General features: G+C 47.1%; 1 protein-coding gene across 2 annotated transcripts in view; it reads left to right on the top strand.

The window, feature by feature from the left end:
• Positions 1-22265, top strand: part of ZC3H3 (zinc finger CCCH-type containing 3) — a 341038-nt gene that overhangs the window by 203384 nt on the left and 115389 nt on the right. For both annotated transcript variants that reach the window (XM_045006027.1, XM_045006028.1), the window contains one exon: positions 3287-3480. In XM_045006027.1, coding sequence (XP_044861962.1) covers positions 3287-3480 — 194 coding nt within the window. The remainder of the gene's footprint in view (positions 1-3286; positions 3481-22265) is intronic.

Raw genomic sequence — 22265 nt, forward strand, 5'->3', positions numbered from 1 at the left:
TATTATGCTGTGTCCTATCCCCCCTGCCTAAAAGGAGAGTAGCTTCATCCTGCACTAGCTGATGCTTCCAAATGCCCCACCAGGGGGGTGCCACAGAGCACACGTTGCAGTGTAGCGTAGCTCGGAGGTGAGGAGATGAGGTTCATTCCTGCCAGGCCTTGTGAATTTCAGGCTCTGCATTGATCTCCTTGTGATGTTCTTAAGAACCAAACATCATGCAAACCAAACACCTCTGATCTCTAAAGAATCCTGTTCCCCACAGACCAGTGGAACTAGATCTCTCTAGAGAGAAGATTACTTTCACATTGATTTTTGGTATGGATGAGCTGAGAAAACAGATTGGAACCAAGCTGACAAACTTCTGAAATGCAAAAGATAGGGGTTGTTTCCCATCTGCAGGCTGATCGCTAGGCTGTAACCTGGCATAGTCAGGCTTATCGGGGGTACTTACATTGCCCCTTTACCACAGTAATGGAGTGCCTCATAATCTTAATGCATTTATCTTCACAACACCACCGGAGGGTGGGGAAGCGCATTTATCCCCATTTTACACACAGGGAACCGAGGCAAAGAATGATCGTGACTTCTGCAAGGTCACACAGCAAGTCTGGGTAGAGCAGGGTCCTGAACCCAGCTTTCCCAGTTCCCAGGCTATTGCTCTAACCACTGGGCCGTCCTCCTTCTTACTGTATCACAGATTTGCGCTTTAAGACGGCAGAGGTGAGAAGCTCAGTGGAGAGAATCCAGGAGGAAATCAGGTGCCGCTCGCTTTCATTCTGCATCACGATCCAATCCCCACACACCTGTCTGTCCTGTCAGAGATCCCACCTGGGCTTATGCTGTTTGTAGCCCCATTAGAAATGCTAACTTCACTATACAAGAATGACAGGGAAGTTCCTTCTCCATTTCATGTGAGTCCTTTGCTATAAACACAGATTTTTAGACCTTTAATAAGATGAGTACGTCCCAAAGGCACATTGAAGGGCTTGCCAAAGAATCCGATTGCAGATTGCTGCAGCATAACCGTTCATTCTAAGGTTTCTCCCGCCTTGCGTCTGTGGAAACTCGCAAGCAGATATGTAAGGTTGGTAGCCAATGGCAACAGCCATATTAAATGAATAGACTGTCAAACTAAGCACTAATAAATGTAACTATTACATTTTACAATTCTCTCTTTCTTTGCAGCACATCTTCATTTAAAGGTAATGCTCCCAGGGTTTGCGTCCTGCTGATAGGATGCCAGGCCTTAATTTACAGATATTCTTCAGTAATGCGCGGTTTATATATACGTTCTGTTAATAGCATTAGGAGCATAAATTGTACTAATACAAAATTAGAGCTGTAATTTGCATAAACAAATTACTGTTTGGATTAGTGGTAAATGGTTAAGAGGACTGGATATTTGAGTGGATTTGATTTGGCCGCAACAGCTCTGTGTGCATAACAGCATCTGTACAAAAATGAGGCGCACGGCTTTACACAGATTGAATGCAAGCTGGCATCACATAGGAAAAGTCAGTCTGTCAACGGGAAGGGTTTCCTGCAGTGAATGAGCACACGGAGGGGAGAACTGGTACTAAGGTATTAGTTCACAGCCTTTATCAGCGGCTGTTCATCTCATGCAACTGTCAACAGGCCCTAGATTAATCGTACGCCAGTGTCCTAAAAGCACCAGGGCCATGTGATTGTGCTAACCTGGCTCCCGCTGACTGCTGGGAAGTAAGGGGTGTCACTCCATTCTCATCCCTCTCACTGGCTGCAAGATCTGCTCTTATAGCAGAGTCTTATAGCAGAGGGGCTGGGAAGTTGGTCCCAGTAGCTGTCCGTGCTACCATGTCTTTTGGTTCCTAGTCTCCGCTCTCTGCTACGTAGGCCCTAGGCAGGTCAGTGTCTGTGCCTGGTGTTAGGCAGAGCACTGATTAGACGTGCAGGCCCTGCAAGAACCACTTGTAAGGCCCTAAAGAGGTGCGGAAGGGTCACAGTTTATGGATCACTTTCCTACAGCTTTAGGGCTCCAGTAAGTTTGGTTAGACTCTGTTCAGTTGAAGTAGTGGGGCACAATAAGGGGGAGTAATAGCTCAGTGGTTTGAGCATTGGCCTGCTAAACCTAGGGTTGTGAGTTCAATTCTTGAGGGGGCCATTTAGGGAACTGGGGTAAAAATCTGTCTGGGGATTGGCCCTGCTTTGAGCAGCGGGTTGGACTAGATGACCTTCTGAGGTCCCTTCTAACCTTGATATTTTGTGATTCTACAATCCGGTCACTGTTTGTCCCACCTGTCTGTGGAATTCCAGGCCTACATCTGTTGCCAGCTACTTATGATTGCAGATGGGTCTTGGGCTGCCAGCCCCATCTGGGCTGCCCCAACACTTCCATCTGGCTAGGAAGGACATCCTTTCTTGGGGAGATTTTGCAGAGAGGGCATCTTCTCCAGCACTGGTGCAGAACAGGGACAACCTGGAAAAGGGGGCTCCTCAGAAAGAGCCAACTTCTGGCTTTAAATGAACCATTGAGCTTGGTTTTCCTGCCCTTGGCAGCTATGGATCTTCCATGGGCTAGGGACAGGATGTTCCAAACCAGTGGGCAGCTGAGCACTCCTGTGCCCAGTTTCACTGGGATGGTTGTGTCCACATGTATGTATTTGGTAGCAGTAAAGTTGGCTCTGTATTTAGAAGGCACACAGAAACCTCGAGGTGCTATATGCTGTCATGCACTAATGTACAGCCCAGGTTTTAGCTGTACTTTGGGTTCAGCGTTAGAGGTCCACGGTATCAGTCAGCAATATTTAGGGACAATGAACAGGGCTGGGTCAACCAAAGCCAGGGTGCCCTGAGAAGCCATTTGATGTCCCCTAGCGCCCCTCAGCCAGCTTCAAGACCCAGAGTTCACTTCCCAGCAGCAATTCCCCCAAACTTCTATTCTGGCTTGGGGAGGACGGGGCTTCTCAGGCCTGTAGGGAAGGGGGAATGAAGATGTACTGTGTCCTGAGCTGAGGAGCGGAAGGGCCTTAAAGTGAGTAGTCAATAGATGTTAAACAAGAGGAGTGGGGGACCTATGATTTTTCTCTGGCCTGCAGGAAAAGAGAGCCCCTGATTCCTCTAGTTATTTAGAGCTCTCCATCATTATGGTAGTACGGAGCATGAGCAGGAAGGATCCAGGTAGCACAGCAAGTGGCCCTAGGTGGGGCTGGAGACTCCCTCCATCTGTAGGGCTGTCCATGAAATCTGAAGCAGAGTGGATACCAAGCTCACGTGTTCTCCCGTTTGTGGCCTTTCTTTGTCTTTGCAGATCTCTGGCATTGAACCAAATGCGCCAGTCACCCCTAGGCGGCAAATCCCAGCAGCTACAGCCAAGATGGAGGAACAAAGGCTTTTGCTGTATAGGAGGCGTGATGTACACGGTGTCAGCCAATAAGCTCTCCAAAACCACCAGCTCCCCAGTCAGGGGTGGCGACCTGAGTAACAAGCTCCACAGTAGAACAGGTAGGTGACGACAAGGCCTCTGTGTTCTGTGCTGAGTTTGCACATCAGTGTGTGTGAATTCCCGGTGAGACAAACTGAGCAACATAGGTCCGCACTCACATCTCTCCAACTCCATCGTGTGGCATCTTCCGCTGCGCTTTTGTCCCCTGCTTGCTCCTGAAGGGTCCCAGCCACCAAGGGGCCAGTGAAAACCAGAAATCAAAGTTGGAGAGAAGCGAACTAATGCAGCCATGCAGGCCATGGATACTGCATCCTTTAGTCTGACTGAATGAGAAATATGGATGTTCCTGAACAGGGCTATGAGATGGTAAGAGCAAGGTGAGGCTTACAGAGATGTGACACCACTTTGTATTAAAGCTCGCCAGCCCGGCAGTGTTCCCGCAACCACTGCTTCTCCCCAGGCACTCTTTCTGCTACTCGGTGTGACTATTTTAACTCTTCCCAAACGCATCAGAATCCTGCAGGAGCATGTGCCTGAACTATCATTTGGTTGTCACCCTCCCATAGCCTGCTCGACAGCCCTACCCATAGCTGTTTACCAGACAAAGGGAAGACTGCCTGAACTCAGGTGATGTGATATCCCATTCTCCTAAACGCCAGAGGTGCCGAGATACTACTCTGATGGGCACCCTATAGCTGCCTAAGATAGTGCTGCCTGTAAATGGCTCATCCAGTTCAAAGGCATCTGTTGGGTTCACCAAATTAAACTTAATACTGATCTAAGTAGATCAGCCGTGGTTGTTAACTGCTTCTAGAGATATTTGTCCCAATCACATTGGTTTCCCGTCTTCATCACTTTTGTTATAGAAGTGTCAGCTGTTGGTTACTGCTGCAGGTAAAATGATAAACCTAGATTGACCAGTATCCTAGTCTAGAATGGCCTGTGTTCCTATCCCAGGTGTATTTGACAGCTAGTCTTATGTACTTCTCTTAAGCAATCCAGGGCTTGAGGACCTGTTGTGCATTTTCCTCCATTTCTATCTGTGCTCAGCAGGTGTTTATTCTGTAACCACTGTCATAAAGGAAAGTCAGGGATAATCTGGCTGTCTCTCTCAAGTATTTAGGTGGCCCCATCACTGTAATACCGGAGCTGCTCACAGTCTGTAATGTATTTATCTTCATAACCTCACTGAGGTGTTGTGACGTTCCCTTCTCATTGTACAGGTGGGAAACTGAGACACAGAGACATTGAGGCTATGTCTACACTGGCGCTTTTGTCTGCCAGGGGTGTGAAAAAACACGCACCCCTGAACGATATAAGTTTCACCAACAAAAACGCCGGTGTGGACAGTGCTATGTCGGCGGGAGACGCTCTCCTGCCAACATAGTTACTGCCGCTCATTGGAGGTGGCTGTGCTGCTGTAAGATCTCTCCCGTCGGCATAATTCAACCAAGTCCAAAGTTAGTGCCTTATCCACTGCACCATTCTGCCTTGCTAACCATGATAAAGCTCGACTAAGTCAAATGGTTGGTATGTAGAGTTTTTGGTGGGAGAGGGTTGAGTTGTGGAGAGATGGAGGGTGGATGTATAAATTAATGTTACTATACTTGGATCTGACTTGGTCCCCCCCACTACAGAAGAGATGTGGACAAATTGGAGAGAGTCCAGCGGAGGGCAACAAAAATGATCAGGTGGCTCAGGCCACATGACTTATGAGGAGAGGCTGAGGGAACTGGGCTTGTTTAGTCTACAGAAGAGAAGAGTGAGGGGAGATTTGATAGCAGCCTTCAACTACCTGAAGGGGGGGTTCCAGAGAGGATGGATCTAGGCTGTTCTCAGTGGTGGCAGATGACAGAACAAGGAGCAATGGTCTCAAGTTGCAGTGGGGGAGGTCTAGGTTGGATATTAGGAAACACTATTTCATTAGGAGGGTGGTGAAGCACTGGAATGGGTTACCTAGGGAGGTGGTGGAATCTCTATCCTTAGAGGTTTTTAAGGCCTGGCTTGACAAAGCCCTGGCTGGGATGATTTAGTTGGTGTTGGTCCTGCTTTGAGCAGGGGATTGGACTAGATACCTTCTGAGGTCTTTTCCAATCCTAATATTCTATGATTTTATGAGTTGATACAAAGGCGAGGATTTAATTTTAAATATAATTTAAAACACTGGGAGATTGACAGATTAAAAAGAGCTCAGGACATGTGAAAGTGGATACAGTAAGCTTATTTGAAAGGCTACTGAGGGGGAGGACATCTCAACTGTCCAGACACTGATTGGGATAACTAGAGTGGAATCAGTTAAAGGGGAGAGACATTTCCAGAGGCTCTCATAGAGCTCTGTTGCCTGGCATAGTTAGGGGAACATCCCATCATTTTAGGAGGGTTTTTCCTCTTCTTTCTCTTGGTCAACGGAAATAACTGAGGTAGGATAAACAAGAAGTTGGTGAGCACCTGGGGTCTGCAGATTACAGCGTAAACAGAACTGAAATGCTTCTCTCACTGTATCTGAAAGTGGCATTTCGGCAGCGCGCCCACAACCCCCGACTTCACAGAAGTGCAGGATGAGGTGAAGGAAAATCTTTGGAATCGATTATTGTCCAAATTAACTCAGGAAAAAATCAATCTACATCTAATTTCCCTCTTTCCTCCCTTGAAAACAACCCAAAAGAGAGCAAAAGCCCAAGGCAAATGAAATATTTAAAAGGGACGCTGGCAGCCAGGGCGGTTAAACAAACCCATAAAGAACAGGATTAGAGAGTGAGCGAGTGAGAGAGCCTTGAATAGGCACAAAAATCCTGTCAGCAGAAGAACTGAGCAGCCTCGGAAAGTTTTTAAAAATGGGCAGAAATTAAGAGCAAATGGCAACATCTCAACAAAGAGTAAACACCCTCCCTCCCTCCCCCAGCTTACATGCAGACCATAAATGTGAGAGAGAAAAAATTGAGAGTGGGAAATTAGGGATAGGCTGGAGAAGTAACCGCGGCGATGAGAAATGCTTACGGCACATCATCTCCGTAGGTGAAGAGGGCGGAGATTTAGCTTAAACCAGGGATTAGCTTCCCAGGCCCTGCCGATGGGAAATGAAGAAGTGTGCAGATAATGCCAGAGATGATGATGCTGAGGAGGTCAGAGGGGTGGAAAGTTGATGAAGCATCGTTTCCAGGTAATCTGCCTTCTGAGAGCATTAAAAGAAGTCTGGCCAGCAGTTTGGGAAGGAAGCTGTAGCTGGCATTTTCACAACTTGGGCCTGTTCAGGACAGAGACCCACCCTGTGGCTGGCTACGCAGGCAGGTACTGTACAGTGTCTTCCCTGCTGCTGGCTCTGCACCCACACGCACAGGTTCTTGTTTGGTTTAAAAGCACTTGATCCCGCCTGTAAGCTGTTGACTCGTCACTTTGCTACTGTGTGTGGGAAAAGGTACGGGGGAACTTTGTGAAGGGGGAAGCAGGTGGACCAAACCAAAGGGAAATCTTTGTCACTTGTGTGTGTGTGTGTGTATACATACACAGTATAAGTTTTAAACAGACAATTTAATACTGTACACAGCAATGCTGATTGTGAAGCTTGGTTGAGGTGGTGAAGGAAGAGGGTGGGATATTTCCAGGGAATGCCTTACTGCTAAATGATGAACTAGCTGAGCCCTCAAGGGTTAACACATTGTTGTTAATGTAGCCTCACACTCTACAAGGCATGACAAATGGAGGGAGGGGAGACAGCGTGGCAGAGAGAGAGAGAGAGACACACACACACACACACACCCTGTGTGTGGGAGAGAGAGAGAGAGAGATGCGCATTGCCCCTTTAAGTACCCTGACGCCACTCTTAGTACATTGCCTTTAAAAAGATCAGGAAGTTGAGACAGCAGCTACGACCAGCAAGCTCTCTCAGTCCTGACCCCTGTCGTGTCCCCACCCTGCTCTATATGGAGAAGGGGTAAGTGGGGGGCAGGAGTAGGGGAGAGGGGGACACCCTGACATTAGTTCTCCTCTTCCCCCCTCCCCTGGAGCAGCTCCAAGGCAGAGGGCAGGAGCAGCACATGGCAGTGGGGGGAGGGACAGCTGAACTGCCGGCAATTGATAGCCTGCTGGGTGGCTGCTGCACAGAGAACTTAGGGGAGCAGGGAGCTGATGGGGGAGCTACTGGTCCACCCTGGTTCCAAGCCCCCACCAGCTAGCTGCAATGGGCTGCTCTTCCTGCAAACAACGTTATAAGGGAGCATTGCACAACTTTAAACGAGCATGTTCCCTAATTGATCAGCAACGTAACAACGTTAACTGGGATGATTCTAAGTGAGGAGTTACTGTACAGTGAATGCTGGGGCGAGTGGGTGATCTCTCATTTGGGGGAATTCAATACTAGTAAAGGTCCCTTAGTTTTGAATCCCTTCTGTTCTGAATGGCCCTTTTACCCCTGCCATTTGAGCCATTCAGTTTATACCCCTGTAGCTCTGTCTCTTTGTGTGACTTTTCAGCCCTCCTTTGAAATGTAGCCATATTATCTCCTGCTTGGAAAGGGTGAATTCCATTGAATATCAGGATTCCTTCCTTCAGGACAGGTGGGGCTGTCAGGCTGCAAAATCGTATTTATTTGTCATATATAAGACTCCACACATCTGCTTAAGCTTGATCTTAAGCACTTTAAAAGGTATATTTAAAAGAGAGCTTTTCAGTTCCCTTTCAGTGCAAAACATAGTGTATTTTGGGCTAGCAAGGAGATGGGAAACACTCTTGACAATTTAATAGCTTGGAATTTACTTAAGGTGGGTTATAATTTTGCCTTGTGATTCTGCTCTTCGTCTGAATTTATTGGGTCAGTCTCCTCCAGTCATGGCTACAATTAGAGTTATGATAAAATTCTGACATGTCCCTACCTGCAAATCAGATGGGCCACTAATCTTGTGCTGTGCGCCAGAGTAGCTTCTAGCGAGCAGACGCTGAAATCTAAAGAACAGAAGGGAGAAGGAGTTACTTAGCGCGATATGCGCTGGGAGCGGGTGCCACAGGTCTCGCGTTCAAGGCAGTGTTTTCTCAGTGTTTGCCTCGGACAAGAAGCCAAATATTGAATTTCAGTAGCTAGTTAATGCTAAACAAACCAGGCAGGCTACTGCTTTATCCAGGAGTCCCTCCCTTTGTACGCGCTGTTGCCACTCTGTGATCCTTTCATTCCATCATGTCATCTACCACCACTGTATGACAGCAACGGGCAAGAGTTACTGAGTATCATTTAGTCTGCTTTGTTCAGACTGTCTTGTTATGTCCTCTGCCAACCTTTCCCCCCCCCGGCAGCTGGACCATTCCAATTCACTTCTGCTTTCCAGGCCAAATGCCTACTTTAACCGCTGGAGCAGGTTAGAATTTGGTCTTGGGGCTGCGTGTGTTCCAGCCCTATACAATCTCAGTGGCCAATCACAAGGCTGCCAGAAGTGATAAAGCAAGTCATCTGTCTCCCTAAGTGAGAGGGAAACCAGGAGTTTTACTCCTGCTTGTCTGCAATCCACCTCATTACCATGAAGACGGAGCGTGGTAAGCATTGTGCCAGGCACTTTTTGGGCAGGAGAGCAGAGGAGGGGTGGGTATGTGGGTTTCTTTATGCCGAAACCTGAACTGAATGCACACAGGCAAGAAAAGGGCTGGTCTGCACAGCTAGAAATGGCTGTTAGATCGCACCCTTCCATTAGAATGGATACCGCTGAACCAGGGCCAGATTTTGCTCTTACATCCATATAGTCCCGCTGACTTCAGCGGAGGCTGCACAAAGGGAACCGAAAGCAAAGTCTGGCCACCCATAATGCCGTGGCGTCTCAGTGCACCTCGCTCACGGCTCCCTGAATGTGGAGGGGTGACGGCGGCAATCACACCTGCACGGTGCTGGATTTCATCCACCTTTTCCCCTTTCCTCCAGCTCTCAAAGGAGCATTAAACTTCTAACAACTCTTAGGAATCCCTTGCAGTTTTTTTCAAAAAGGGGGTGTTGAGGCTGGTAAGGAGAGCGACTGGGGAGTGTGAGAGAAAGACCTGGCCCCCCTTTCTCCTGGACCAGGGCTTTGTCATCAATACAGCAGCTAAAACATCAGAAGCCGCTAGAGCTCCTGCCCGTGCAGCTCAACTGGTGTGAACCCAGGAGGAAGTCATTTGTGAAATTCCCTTGTATAGGTGTGGCCTCTGGCAAGGGAATGGCAACTTTTCACCCGTAATCCCATTTTTAGATGTTCCCCTAGCCTCCCTTTAGTATTATGATGTATTATTTATTTGTATTACAGTAACATGTAGGAGGCCCAGTCCTGGATCAGGGCCCTACTGTGCTGGGTGCTGTACAAACAGAGCGCAGATGGACAGTGAGCTCTTTGAGGGGGGGCTAAGTGTAAGAGGCCTCCCCAGAGTTCAGAGAATTGCGTTTCCTTCCTGTGGAGTGCCCTGCGGTATTAGAGGGGAGAAGTCACCAGTAACTCCGTACAGATTGTTTATTGACGAAACCGGCAAACAGCATGAACATCGGGAGGAACGGAAACCCAGCTAGCTCAAACCATTGCGGTAAACGTACCTAGCTACCTCCCAAGCCTAGTTACAGGGATACTGTTAAGCAACATGAAAGCTCCTTAACGTGTCAGGTAGCCTTTTTTTTTTCTTTGCCTCACTGGGGAAGACTTTAATAATAAGATTGAGAAGTCCTGTCCATGTAAAGCCCTGCTTTACTGTTCAGTTGTTCCTTGCAATAATACTGAGGACCTGGGTAGGGGAATCCACTCCTCGTTGCAAGAAAAAGATCATTTTGAAGGACAGGAGTGTCTCACTTGCATTGTATTTTTCATGAAAGCTCTGCAAACGTTCTCCTGCTAATGGTGAAATAATTGTGTAATTTTTACCTGTAACCCAATAATAATAATAATCCCTTGTATTTACATAGCACCTTTCACCCAAAGATCTCAATGTGCTTTACAGACAATAATTAACTACCCTTCCCCACGCTCTCCCTTCCAAGTAGGCAAGCACTCAGCGCCTTTGAAAATCAGGCCATTGAGATAGGTGCTGACACATCTATGAATTTGGAAGCCTCACATTAAGTGCCCACATTTGAAAACTTTAGCCAAAGTGTGAGTAAGGTCATGGAGGAAGTTGGTGGCAGAGCTGTGCCCCACAGTCCTGTATCTTAACCATCATACCATCATTTCTCACCCTTCTAACTTTCCATTCACCTTTCATAGATTCTCATTCTGAAAATCCACTAGTGCAGAGTTCTGACCATGCAAAGTAGTGATAACCCTCAGATACAGTACTGTGGTTCTGATTGTCACAGAAATGCCATATGAAGATAGTATAGTTAGCTTTGCATTTGTCCTGAAATCTTAATATATCCTAGGCTGTAGGTGAGTATATATCTTCAAAGTTTCTTTCCCTTGTCTGGTTTGGTAAGTTATTCCAGTTTTCCTGTCCTGGAATCAGTAGAAGAGTTCAGCAGTTTAGGACGCATTTTGGAACTTTTATGAACAGAACCATGATAAACTTTAATGCACTGTTGGCTCCATTGCCAACTGCAAATTCAGCCTGGGATCTGAAAGCCAAGCTGGGTTCTTCCTGGCTCATGCATTAGTGCTGTTAATCAAAATATCTGTAATTGGAACATACATAACCATTTCTTTTGCTGATACACAAGCCAGACTAGACCATCTTTTCCCATAGTGGTGGTGGTTCGGCAGGCCTTGGTGAAGTGAAAGCTTATAAAAAAGCATGTTTGTGTGGGGAAGTCATCAGATCAAGTCTTTTAGTCAACAGATCTGATCTCCAGGCTGTATGGAAAGTGCAATTTTTATGCTAGACCTCATCTGACTGTAGTGGCATTTTAATGCTCTTTCTCAACAAATGTGATTTTCCTTTGACCTAAGATAGGCTATGCCTATAAAGGGAGTGGATTTAATGACCACGCTCAGTGTGTGTGTATGCACTTACCACACGCATCACTCTCAGCTTTCTTTTTTGTTTGCTTAGCAAAATTCTCTTACAAGATCCATCTGCCAGCACAGATCAGAACATGGATGTAGCATGGTTAGACCATTGGGGTAAATGGTTCAGGGGGGAAAACATGCAAATAAAAATGCTGACCTGGTTACAGAGTCACTCTGCTACTCCGTGGCAGCCAGTGCGTGTTGGAGGCATGCCGATCAGAAACGAACGAACCTCTAACCTTGGGCTCTTCTTGACAACTGCATTTCATTTCATTAGTAGCCACCTCAAAGTGGTGGGTACAGAGATGATTTCAATTCCTCCTCTGAAACAAAGGAGTATGAACTGGGCAGCGGGTTAAAACAATCTACACCCACATATTTTGCAGCTAGATGTGTCTCTAATTGGACAGGCTGATAAGTTGTATTTGCTCACAAAGAACCTTCCCTCTGCTCTTTTCACATCTTACAAAACAAAATTGAGGCACGTAAGGAATTTCCATGTCCCATTGTGGAAATGGGGAAGAGGTCCTGGAAAAGTACCCTTTGTTTTTTTCATAAATTCTAAAGGAAAAAAGAGCAACCCCGGTACAAGATTGAAAGCAGCAGAAACAAAATTAAGGTTTGACTTTGTCTGGAAAGCAGCCCTGACCCCAATCTATTAAAGAACTGCTCCTGGTTACAGTTAAAGCTATTGGTAACATGATGGAATTGAAGGTGCACAGAGGCATCTGTGGAGCACGTATTAGATACAGCAGCTTGAGGGCTGCACCTAATTTACCTGGTTGGGAACAGATTGCAACCTCTTTCGTCTGTAATACAGAAGGGCAGAGGATGGGGATTGCAGTCCCAACATGCAATGTTCCATTTCCATGTTGCTCAGGATGCAGATTTGCAGGCTGGGATGTTTAGTCCATGGGCCTGACTTGTGTACGAAAGACACAGAAGTCAATTGGCTGGATTTGGCTTCTGGGCCATGCCAGAACCCCCTCTTGGCCAACCGTGCGAGATTTTGAACCCTACTTATCTCCTCTATAGATGTCTCGCAGAGTTTTCTAAAGGTTAACATTTGGCATAGATTTCCAAGCCTGGGAGTCAGAAGATATGGTTTCTAGTCCTTTAGCCTCTTCCCCCAGACTGAACCAGGCTGTTTCAGTACAGCCCACCCTACATGGTCCAAAATCATGAGTCAGGACTAGAAAAGTCATGAGTTCTTGTTTTTTGCTTTTAATTTGTTCTTTTTATTTGCCTTTTGAATTTCGAGCTTTTCTCTGTAATCACAAAGGCTAGAAAGTTATCTTTTTCATTTTAATGAAAGCTGAGATTCTACCATCATGAGAAGATTCCAAGAGCTGGAGTTTTAAGAAAAACAGAAAATATCACAAGACTCAGAATAAAATCATGAGAATTTAGCAACAAGGCGATTTCTCCCACACTTTGGGAAAGAGGAGAGAGGGAAAATGTATGATTTATAAATACTTGGGTATGTTCCAATAGTACACAGGTGCTGGGTAAATACCTAGATAGATTCCCAGCCCTTCCATGGGTTCGCTGCATCACACTGGCCCTGCTGCTTCCCCTCTGTGGGCCTCAGTTTCCCCATACAGAAAAGGAGGAGGATGATACTTTTCACCCCCTCCCCCCAGTAGCATTAAGGAGTCAAGACTCATTACCATTTGCAGCGCACTTTGAGCTCCTCAGCTGGATGGTGCCAGAGGAGGATGACTAATAATAATAAACATTATTTCAAACCCAGCAGGGGAACTCCGTACTCGGGTGAAAGGAAGGGGAAGAAAAAAAATTCCGAGCCAAGCTGTCAGCTGCCGTAGCAGGGAAGAATGCATCTGTAGAAAGTGCACTATCTGCTGGTTGTTTACCAACTCATTTTAGAAGTGCTGAGCGCCACAGAAATGCACTTTCCACATTTGCACAGATGATCAAGTGCTCAGCACCACAGCCAAGCTGGTGATGTCACCGAGGGCTTGTGTGAACAATCCATTCTCTAGTTCGCTCCTTGGCTTCAGGCCAGCCCTTCGAGAGCTGGAGTGCTTTCGCCACGACTTGCCCCCTTTTCTTTCCTCTTATGAAGCTCTATTAGTTGCTGCTCTGACATGCAGAGACACTTTCCGCAAAGGAATTGTGGGCTCCATGTCTGCTCCTGTTAAATATCACCCTGGCCTCCATTGTGCCTGTTAGTGCAATACCTGCATTTTTGCTCTTACTGATTTTCTGAGCCCAGGAACGATGCCAGCCCCTCAGTCACGGAGTCGGCACAGTTGATCAGTGAGCTCACGATTCCTTCTTCTAATCCCATCTCAGATGCTGACTACCTCTGGTTTGGGGCAATTTGCTACCTTCTCTGCCTCTCTTTCTGTAAAATGGGGATAATACCTCTGGGGAGGGGGTATTCTGGGAGGGCTAAATGGATGTAGAATGCTATGTAAGGGTACAATGTTGTTTTTGGTGTTAACTCTGGGCCAACTCACAAAAGACTTGTAGTCCAATATGATTTGCCTTTCAGTGCTCATCTGTCTCTAGTACCACCCTCAAGGCTGCAAGAGATGGCTAACTTGTAAGGGTGCAGTCCTACAAGCTCTCTGCTAGCAGATCCCCAGTTGAAGTCAATGGGAACTCTGTGCATGGAGGCCTTTCCAGCTCTGGCCTTGAGTTGGTGATATAAACAGGTGTCCGCATCTCTTCCTAGCCACAGCCATTGTACGTACTGCATAGGCTGTCTCATACCTGCAGGAGGCTGGGTACCGGGCAGAAAGCAAGAAAACCCTTTAATTTCTTATACATTTCAGTTTTGGGGAGAAGCCTGATGAATTGTGCTGGTGTCGGAGTGAGGAAAGAGGCTTTGTTGCAAGCTCCTAAATACAGTAGGAAGAGCTGAAAATAGGGAGACCCGTTCACCCTTCAGTGATTTCACTTTGCAGAGCCTCATGCAGGCCTCTTTGGCACCACTTTTGCTGGGCTCAGCCTTGCCTCCCGAGCCTACAGTTGTGCTTTGAACTGATCCCAGAAGGGTTTAATCAGGGTTTGCTGACTCAGGGCTGAACCCGACTTGCTCTGGTCTACGCTAAGTGGTAAATTGTGCTCAGCAGCCTTCCAGCCAACTTGATGTCTCGCCATCTTATTCCAACATGATGCAATATACTAGAGACAGTACCCTTACTGCAAGCTCTTGCGGGCAGAGACCTTGTCACCTAATTGTCTAAAAGCACCTGCAGTTTTGTAGTGCATCATAAATAATAATCTTATGGCTGCATGTGGCCCAGTTTGAAGTTTGCCCTGAAATCCTGAGCATCTCGGGTGGTTTGGGGGTTCCTTGCAGAGATTTCCAGAGCCAGAATATTAATAACCTGGAAACAAACAAGTGGTTTTTTATTAACTTAGTCTCAGGCGTGTTTCTGTAATAACAAAATGCTCCGGGATGTAGTTTGTATCAAGGCCATTGGTGCTCCTCCTACGACTCTGTATGCAGCTCACTTAGGTCAGCAAGGAGGAAAGTGTGGCTGCTTGGCTTTAATGGTACCTTCTACCTTGTTTTGTCATTACCTCGTAGGGAATGAGGCCTCTCACTGTCTGGTGAGTAAAATAAATTACCCCCAGCAGCCGCTTGTGCTGATCATCTGAAATGGTGGAACCCACTTAAATGAATAATAATTAAAGAAATAAATTTCCTCGGCACCAACCTAAAAACTTTTTGTTCAGCAATAAAGCCAGAGTCCTCTGCAATGACTCGTTCGCTGCACGAGGAGTAGGGCTGCCTGTGCAGCAGAAGAGAAAGGAACAATGATAACGTGACCTATTAAAGGAATCATTGTGGTTAAAAGAATATTCTTCGTGGGTGCCAAGGTCATGCATTAAACAGGTTTAGCAGAACAAATTGTGTTTAATGGTGCAGAAGTACCGTACGGGGAACAGATGAAAGCTGCGCAGTTTGGTGGGAGCTGCATCAAAAGCCCTTTCCTTTTAGAAGTAGGCAAAATAATGGAAGCCTTGGAAAAACCCATTAAGGTAATCCAAGGAGAAGCCCATCAGAGGGAGCATCCGTCAGCTGTGATCACCTGTGCGGAGTGTTAATCGCTCCTGGTACGTTAATTTCACTTTCTTTGTGGGGATTTAAACAAATAAAATGGATTTTGTGCTGGTGAAACATTGTAGGAGAAAACGACAGCCCTGGGCACCAAAGTCCTCTATCCACAGAACAGGCAGGGTAGGGCCTTTACTCCGGCCACTCGGCCTCCACTCTGACCTGGAGCATTCTGCCTCCTGAGGTGAGAGCTGAGTTCCCTCTGTGGCCCATTCGCTCCTTGATCTCTGCTGCAACTGTATGTGGTGACCAGCTGTGCGTTCTTAACGTGCTCCTATCAAGGGACTCTGCCAATCTTTTTTGGTAAATGGGAATGTTACCTTTGTATGGTACCCTCCTCCAGTGCTAGGCATCCCTGACTCAGTATGTCCTCCATCGGCTCCTCTCAAGCTTTTTCTATGGAAAATCTGATTTCCCTATATATAAAGCATTAGCGTATACAAAGTGTCCTTCACATCTTGGATGCTGGCATTCTTTCCTTCCTAAATAGTTGGACTGATAATTAACCAAGCAAATATCATGCAATAATTACAGCTAATATTGGTGAAAAGGAAAATATTCAATGTACATCCAGTGTGTGTGTGTGTGTATATGTGTGTGTGTTAATTGACCTTCCGTCTATTCCGATCTATTCAATATCAGTTCCTATACTGCACTCATCACCGTAGTATCTGAGTGCCTCCCAGTAGTGTGTTAAGCAGTGTGACTACATATCTGTCATGTGTTTTCTGTTCGCTTAGTCTTGCCCCAGGAGAAGCAGCATGTCTAGTGGAGTGTCTTATTTTGGGACTTGGTGTGGTGAAGTTTGTGATGCGCCTTTAGTTCCTGGGGGAGTTCGTTCCACAGTTTCAGATCGGTCCCTAAGAAGGTTCTGCATACAGCTCTCTAGCCAGCACATTTTATAAGACACTGAACATTTTCTCCCAGACAGCACTCATGAGGCTGTCTGTGAAATTATCCAGTGCCCCTCTCCAGGGGCTATGGAGACGAGGGTAACAGATGAAGGATCTCTTGATTGTTGATCAGCTTTATTTGTGTCACAGTTGCTGGGATGACCTTAAGGGCAAAGGTCGGCATTGATGTGATGGCGTTGGAAGAGAAACACTGCGTTGGAGCCCACTGGTTGTAAATACGTTTTGTGGTTGCAGAACAGCTTAAGCAGAGAGAAATCCAGACTTTTGTCCTTTTAAAATAAAATTACCAAAAAGTTCAGATGCTTTGTGATGGACTCAGTAGAAAATCCTCGAGTAGCTGGATTGACAGGACAAGGCTACTGTGCAGTTTGGCTGATGATTCATTCAAAGGATTGAAAGAAAAGTCGTTAGGCTCTCGACCCCACTATTAATCATAGCTGTAATCATGCATTTAATGAACATGACAGTTCCTGTTCCCTCCGGAGAGACGCGCGGAGTCTCGCAGCTGAGTTAGGTACAACAATCACTTTTCAGCGCACTTGCTTGATAATGCTGAGAACTGCCAGCGCAGGCAGTGTCAGGTACAGATGATGTATTGAGAGGAACAGCCCCTTTGCATGGGCTGTGTATTTTCTTACAGATGATGTGCCTCAGATGGACAAAATCATTAATTTAAAAAAAAGATACAGTAGCCCCTTATGCAAGATATAAAATACCAAGCCCACTGCGGCTGTGCTTGTGTAATCAGTTAAAAACTCCTTAACGTGCAGTTCCTTGATGCAATCTGCAGCAGCCTTTTTTTTTTTCCCCCCCTTATGCTCACTGCTGCCTTCTGAATGTGCGCCTGGGAAGGAGTGTTATATGCATCTGTTTACATCGGTACATCAGGAGCGTTCCAGGTTATGGGGGAAAGCAGAATCTGGCATGCGTGACTTGCCATGCAGATCCAAGAGCAGTATTTACTCCTGGATTTGAAGTTAGACCCATTGTTGAATCAGCTCGTGGCTCCCAACGTGCTGAGAGGCGCCTGTCATTTAGAGAGAGGCCCAAATCGGAATCTGATCTTATTATTATTTATTAATTATTTTAATAAATAATTACACCTGGGAGCCCTAGTCTTTTCCCTGGATCTAAAGCCATCACTACAGCTTTGTGTTCCTAAAACTTGAAGGAACCTGTTTCCCATCTCTGGTTCTAATACAGCTCAATATGCAGAAATTTTGCAAGGCCAGCTCTGATTTCATCACACACACAATGCTTTGGATGGGAAGGAGACATGTCAGGTGTAGTCCAGTCTCCACCTCTGACCATCAGCACTAAGCTGCCTTTGGGTTTCTCCCCCTTCTTCCCTCTCTTCCCCCCGCAGTTGAGGAGGGTTTATGACTTCAGAATCTTTCAGAGACATCTGAGTTGGTGAGGGCGAGCTCTGTGTAAGAGTTTGCACCGTGATCACCAGCATTAGCAGGTTCTTTTAGCAAGAGTAGTGAGAAGAATCAAGAAAGTAACGACTTGAGTCATTACCACTGTTTACTAAATTAACCCGGCCCCTGCTCCCTGCACCTGCTGTGTTGATGCCACTGAAGCGGGTGGAATGTGCGGTGCAGCGGATGGGCCTGTTCTGCAGTGACTATGGCTTACCTGGGGCACCCTTCCTGAACAGAGCTTTGGGAGCCAGGAACTGCTGAGTTCTAGTACTTGGCCTTGCATTGACTCCCACTATTTGGCCTTTCTCCCTTAGTTTCCCCATCTGCAAAATAGGCGCAATCTATCCCTTGCAGCGGTGTTGGCAGCGTCCGTTAATAACTGAAGTGCTTTGAAGATGAAAAGTGTAGTGTAAATACTAAATACTAGCAGCCCAAACTTTGTGATTTTTTTTTAACTGCCTCACTTTTTGATTGACTGACTTGAGATACATTTAAAGGGCTTGATTTCCAGGGGGCAGGTGCTCAGGATTTGTCAGACCCCTTTCCAGTTGCCTAGACAAACACCTGCCAGGAGTGACCTAGGTAGACTTCATCCTGCCTCGGTATGATGGGGTGGACTAGATCAGGGGTTTTCAACCTTTTCCTTTCTGAAATCTCCCTCCTCCCGAAACATGCCTCAAAACTCCACAGCCCACCTGTGCTACAACAACTGGCTTTCTGCATATAAAAGCCGGGGCTAGGGGGTAGCAAGCAGGGAGATTGCTGGGGGCCCCACGCCACAGGGGGCACCACTAGGCTAAGTTGTTCAGGCTTCTGCTACAGCCCCAGGTGGCAGGGCTCAGGGCCCCAGGCTTCAGCCCCATGCCGTGGGGCTTCGGCTTTCTGCCCTGGGCCCCAGTGAGTCTAACGCTGGTCCTGCTTGGCGGCCCCCCTGAGACCTGCTTGCGGCCCCCAGGATCCTGGTTGAGAACCACTGGACTAGATGACCTTTAGAGGTCCCTTCCAGCCAGGGCTTTGGAGCGGAGCCCGGACCAGTAGGTTTTTGCCTGGAGCGGAGCCGGAGCGGAGCAATTCAAAAATTTGATTGCTCCAAATCCCTGCTTCCAGCCCAACATTTCAGTGGTTCTATGATAAACGGCTCCTAAAGTCAGTAATCAGATTTGAGAATCTGGGCCAGCGTTGTTAGGTAGATGGATCCACTTGCAGGATTGTGGCCACAGATTGTATCTCTGACGTCTTTTTTTTTTTTTTTTTTAAAGATTTGCAAAATATGTTGCATGTGTTTTAAAATTCTTTTTGCACAAGGGAAACACTTCAAAAAATTGAGACATTTGTCCTGGGTAAAAGCCTAGTGTATTAAACCCACTTCCGGACTGTTAAAGGCTAATACATAATGATGCAGTTTTTTTAACCAAGAGCATTAAGTAAGCAATGGACTGTTTCCAACTGTGTAAATATTTAGGCAGTTTTTAAATAGTTTTCAGAGCAGGTTCAGTTTGGGTAAATAATTAGGCAGCTTTCTAAAATGCAAGTAGCGCTAAGAAGCAATTTCTGTTCCAGCTATCAGTCTATTGGTTTTTGTTCTATCAGTTAAAAATTCTAGCCACACATTTTTCTAACTTTTGCAATAGACAAGAATGTCTCTGGGTTGTTGTAACTCTGTGTATAGGATGTTAGTTATTTGCAGTAAAATCCCTTAAGGGGAAATATGCACTGTTCATGCATCGTAGCACGTTTTTAATCCTTAATCTCTTGACAGTTTTAAATGTCCATATAATGGTGTGGCTCCTTGCCAGACCGCATGTTAGAAGAGTACAAAAGTTGTGTAAATAGCATAGATAGATATTTTTTTTTTCATATAGACATTTAAAATCAGCTACCTGGAAATTGTTAGCTGTATCTTTTCATAATGACTCTTGGCAAAGACTTGGTGGGTCAAATTACTTCAAACAGCAAGCTGGTTTGCAAGCACAGAAATGCATATGCAACTGACAGTCTACATTTGCATGCTATTACAGATGAGAATCAAATAGAGGCGTTTTATGCAGCATTGGAGAGATCACTTTGTCCAGTTCTGGTGTCCACACTTTAAAAAGGATGTTGAAAAACTGGAGAGAGCTCAGGGAAGAGCTACAAAAAATCCTTCGAGATCTAAAGAGCAGGCGTTACAGAGAGAGGCCTCAGGAGCACAATCTGCTTAGCTGATCGAAGAGAAGGTTCTTCGAGATGTGTTGCTCCTATCCATTCCAGTTAGGTGTGCGCGCCGCGCGTGCACGGCATCTCGGAACTTTTTTACCCTAGCAACTCCGGCGGGCCGGCTGGGCGCCCCCTGGAGTGGCGCCGCTATGGCGCTGGATATATACCCCAGCCGGCCTGTCCGCTCCTTAGTTCCTTCTTCCCGTCCGTGACGGCCAGTAGGAACAGTGGAGTGCTCTCTTACCTCCACAGCCCTAGCGTTCTCCATAGCTTTAGTGTACATAGTTGTTAGTAGTTAGTTAAGTTAGTAATTGTAGTTGTAAATATAGTTGTATAGTGTAGTATAGTAGGGAATTAGAGGGGTTAGCCCTCTTCTTCCGCTCCCGGTGCGGGCTTATGCCCGGGGCACCGGGATTCAAGCCCTGCGCGGCTTGCCAGCGGCACATGCCGGTGAGTGACCTGCACGACTCCTGCCTCCGCTGCCTCGGGGAGTCGCACAGGACTGACAAGTGCCCGATCTGCGTGGCCTTCAAACCCCGAACGAGGAAGGAGCGGGACTCTCGCCTCAAACAGCTGCTGATGGAGGCTTCGCTCCAGCCTCCGGCGCCAACTCCACCGGCGCCGAAGCCTTCCTCGGCGAGCAGCGCACCGGCAGCACCGAGCCGCTCCGGTGCCGCAGAGGCCCCTCGACACCCGGCACCGAAGTCCCGGCACCGCTCCCTCTCCCCAGGAAGGAAGCATAAGGCGCCGAAGACGGCCTCTGCAAAGCAGCCGCAGAGACCGTTGGCCCAGCCGCCTCCGACAAAAACGGTTCAGGCTGAGGCAGTGCACAGGCAGTGCACCGTGCCGTCGACTCCGGCGCCGCAAGGGCCGTCGAGTCCGGCACCCCCCAGCTCCCCGGTACCCATCGAGGAGGAGCTGTGGATCCCGTCCACGCCTGAGGCGTTTGCGACGGCGAGTAACCGTCTTTTACTAGGTGACTCTTGAGCCCAGGCTGTGAGCACCTGCACTGGGAAGAGGGAGCTGATATCTATCTACCAGATATCACGAGAGCACGTCGTTGGAAGATTAAGTTAGACAAATTTAAACGGGAAGTGATTTAACAGTCAAGGTCATGAACCACTGGTGCGGCTTCTCAAAGAAAGAGGTAGATTTTCCATGACTTACAGTCTTTAAATCCAGCTATTGGGTGTCCTTTGAAAATATCTGCTCCAGCTCAAACATAACTTATTCGGCTGGATGCAGCAATCACTTGGTGATGTTCTCTGCCTGTGCTATTAAATCAGTGGTTTTCAACCTACTTCCCATTGTGGGCTGCATATGCAGCTCTCTGTGTATTATGTGGGCCACATCCACACACTATATATACTACCTGTATGGCCACGAGGAGGTCACATGGGCCGCAGCTGTGTGCTGATTGGGCCGCAAGTGGACCGCGGGCTGCAGGTTGAGAACCAATGGACTAGATGATCATGATGGTCCCCTCTGGCTTTAAAATGTCTGACTCTAATGGTAGATCAGGAAACGTAGGTTCTAGTCCCAGCTGAGCCACTTATTTGCAGTGTCCCTGTGGCTGTTTGCCTCATCTCAGTGTACCTCAGTATCTCCATCCATAAAATGAGATCATCAACCAATACCCGCTCTGAGGGTGTTTGGAGGTTCCTGGATGAAAGACATTCTGTGAGTGCCCTGTATTCTTTATTATTGATGAGGAACATTCAAGTGGCTATTCTATGTGTGCAGGCTTCCAGTAGGCTTATATGGTTGTCCCACAAATGGGCCTTTCATTCCCCAAATAAGAGACCCCCCCAATTCCTTGGGCCTGGCTGGCAAAACTCAGCATGACTTGGATATGTCCTCCTGTTTGATCAGTCTGATTTCACTTCAGAGCCCAGCGGCTGAGCTGAGATCTGTTTTGCCTCTGAATAGCTGAAGGTCTCTACACAGTCACCTCCTTCCCTCTCGTATGAAGTTGAGCCTGAGAGAGGTAAGGGGGGAGATGGAGAGAGACAGGAGGAGAGTGGCTCTGCAGATTGACTGACAGCAGGCGAGGAAGAGCCCGGCAGCCTGACCTCCCCTTCTATATCACTCCGTGGCCCAGGGCACAAGTTCGTTCCACATCCTCGGTTTGTCACTTAGCAGCTCAGTATATGGCATTGCACCACCAGGCCCAGTGCTTTGTCTGGTGGAATCCCATTTGTCTCCATAAAGTCAGTTCTTACAATGTAAACTGGCTCCCTGCTAAGAGACGCAGCTGCTACGTGTCGGCACTGGACTGTA

The sequence above is a fragment of the Mauremys mutica genome, chromosome 2 (assembly GCF_020497125.1).
Source record: "Mauremys mutica isolate MM-2020 ecotype Southern chromosome 2, ASM2049712v1, whole genome shotgun sequence".
Classification (NCBI taxonomy): domain Eukaryota; kingdom Metazoa; phylum Chordata; order Testudines; family Geoemydidae; genus Mauremys; species Mauremys mutica.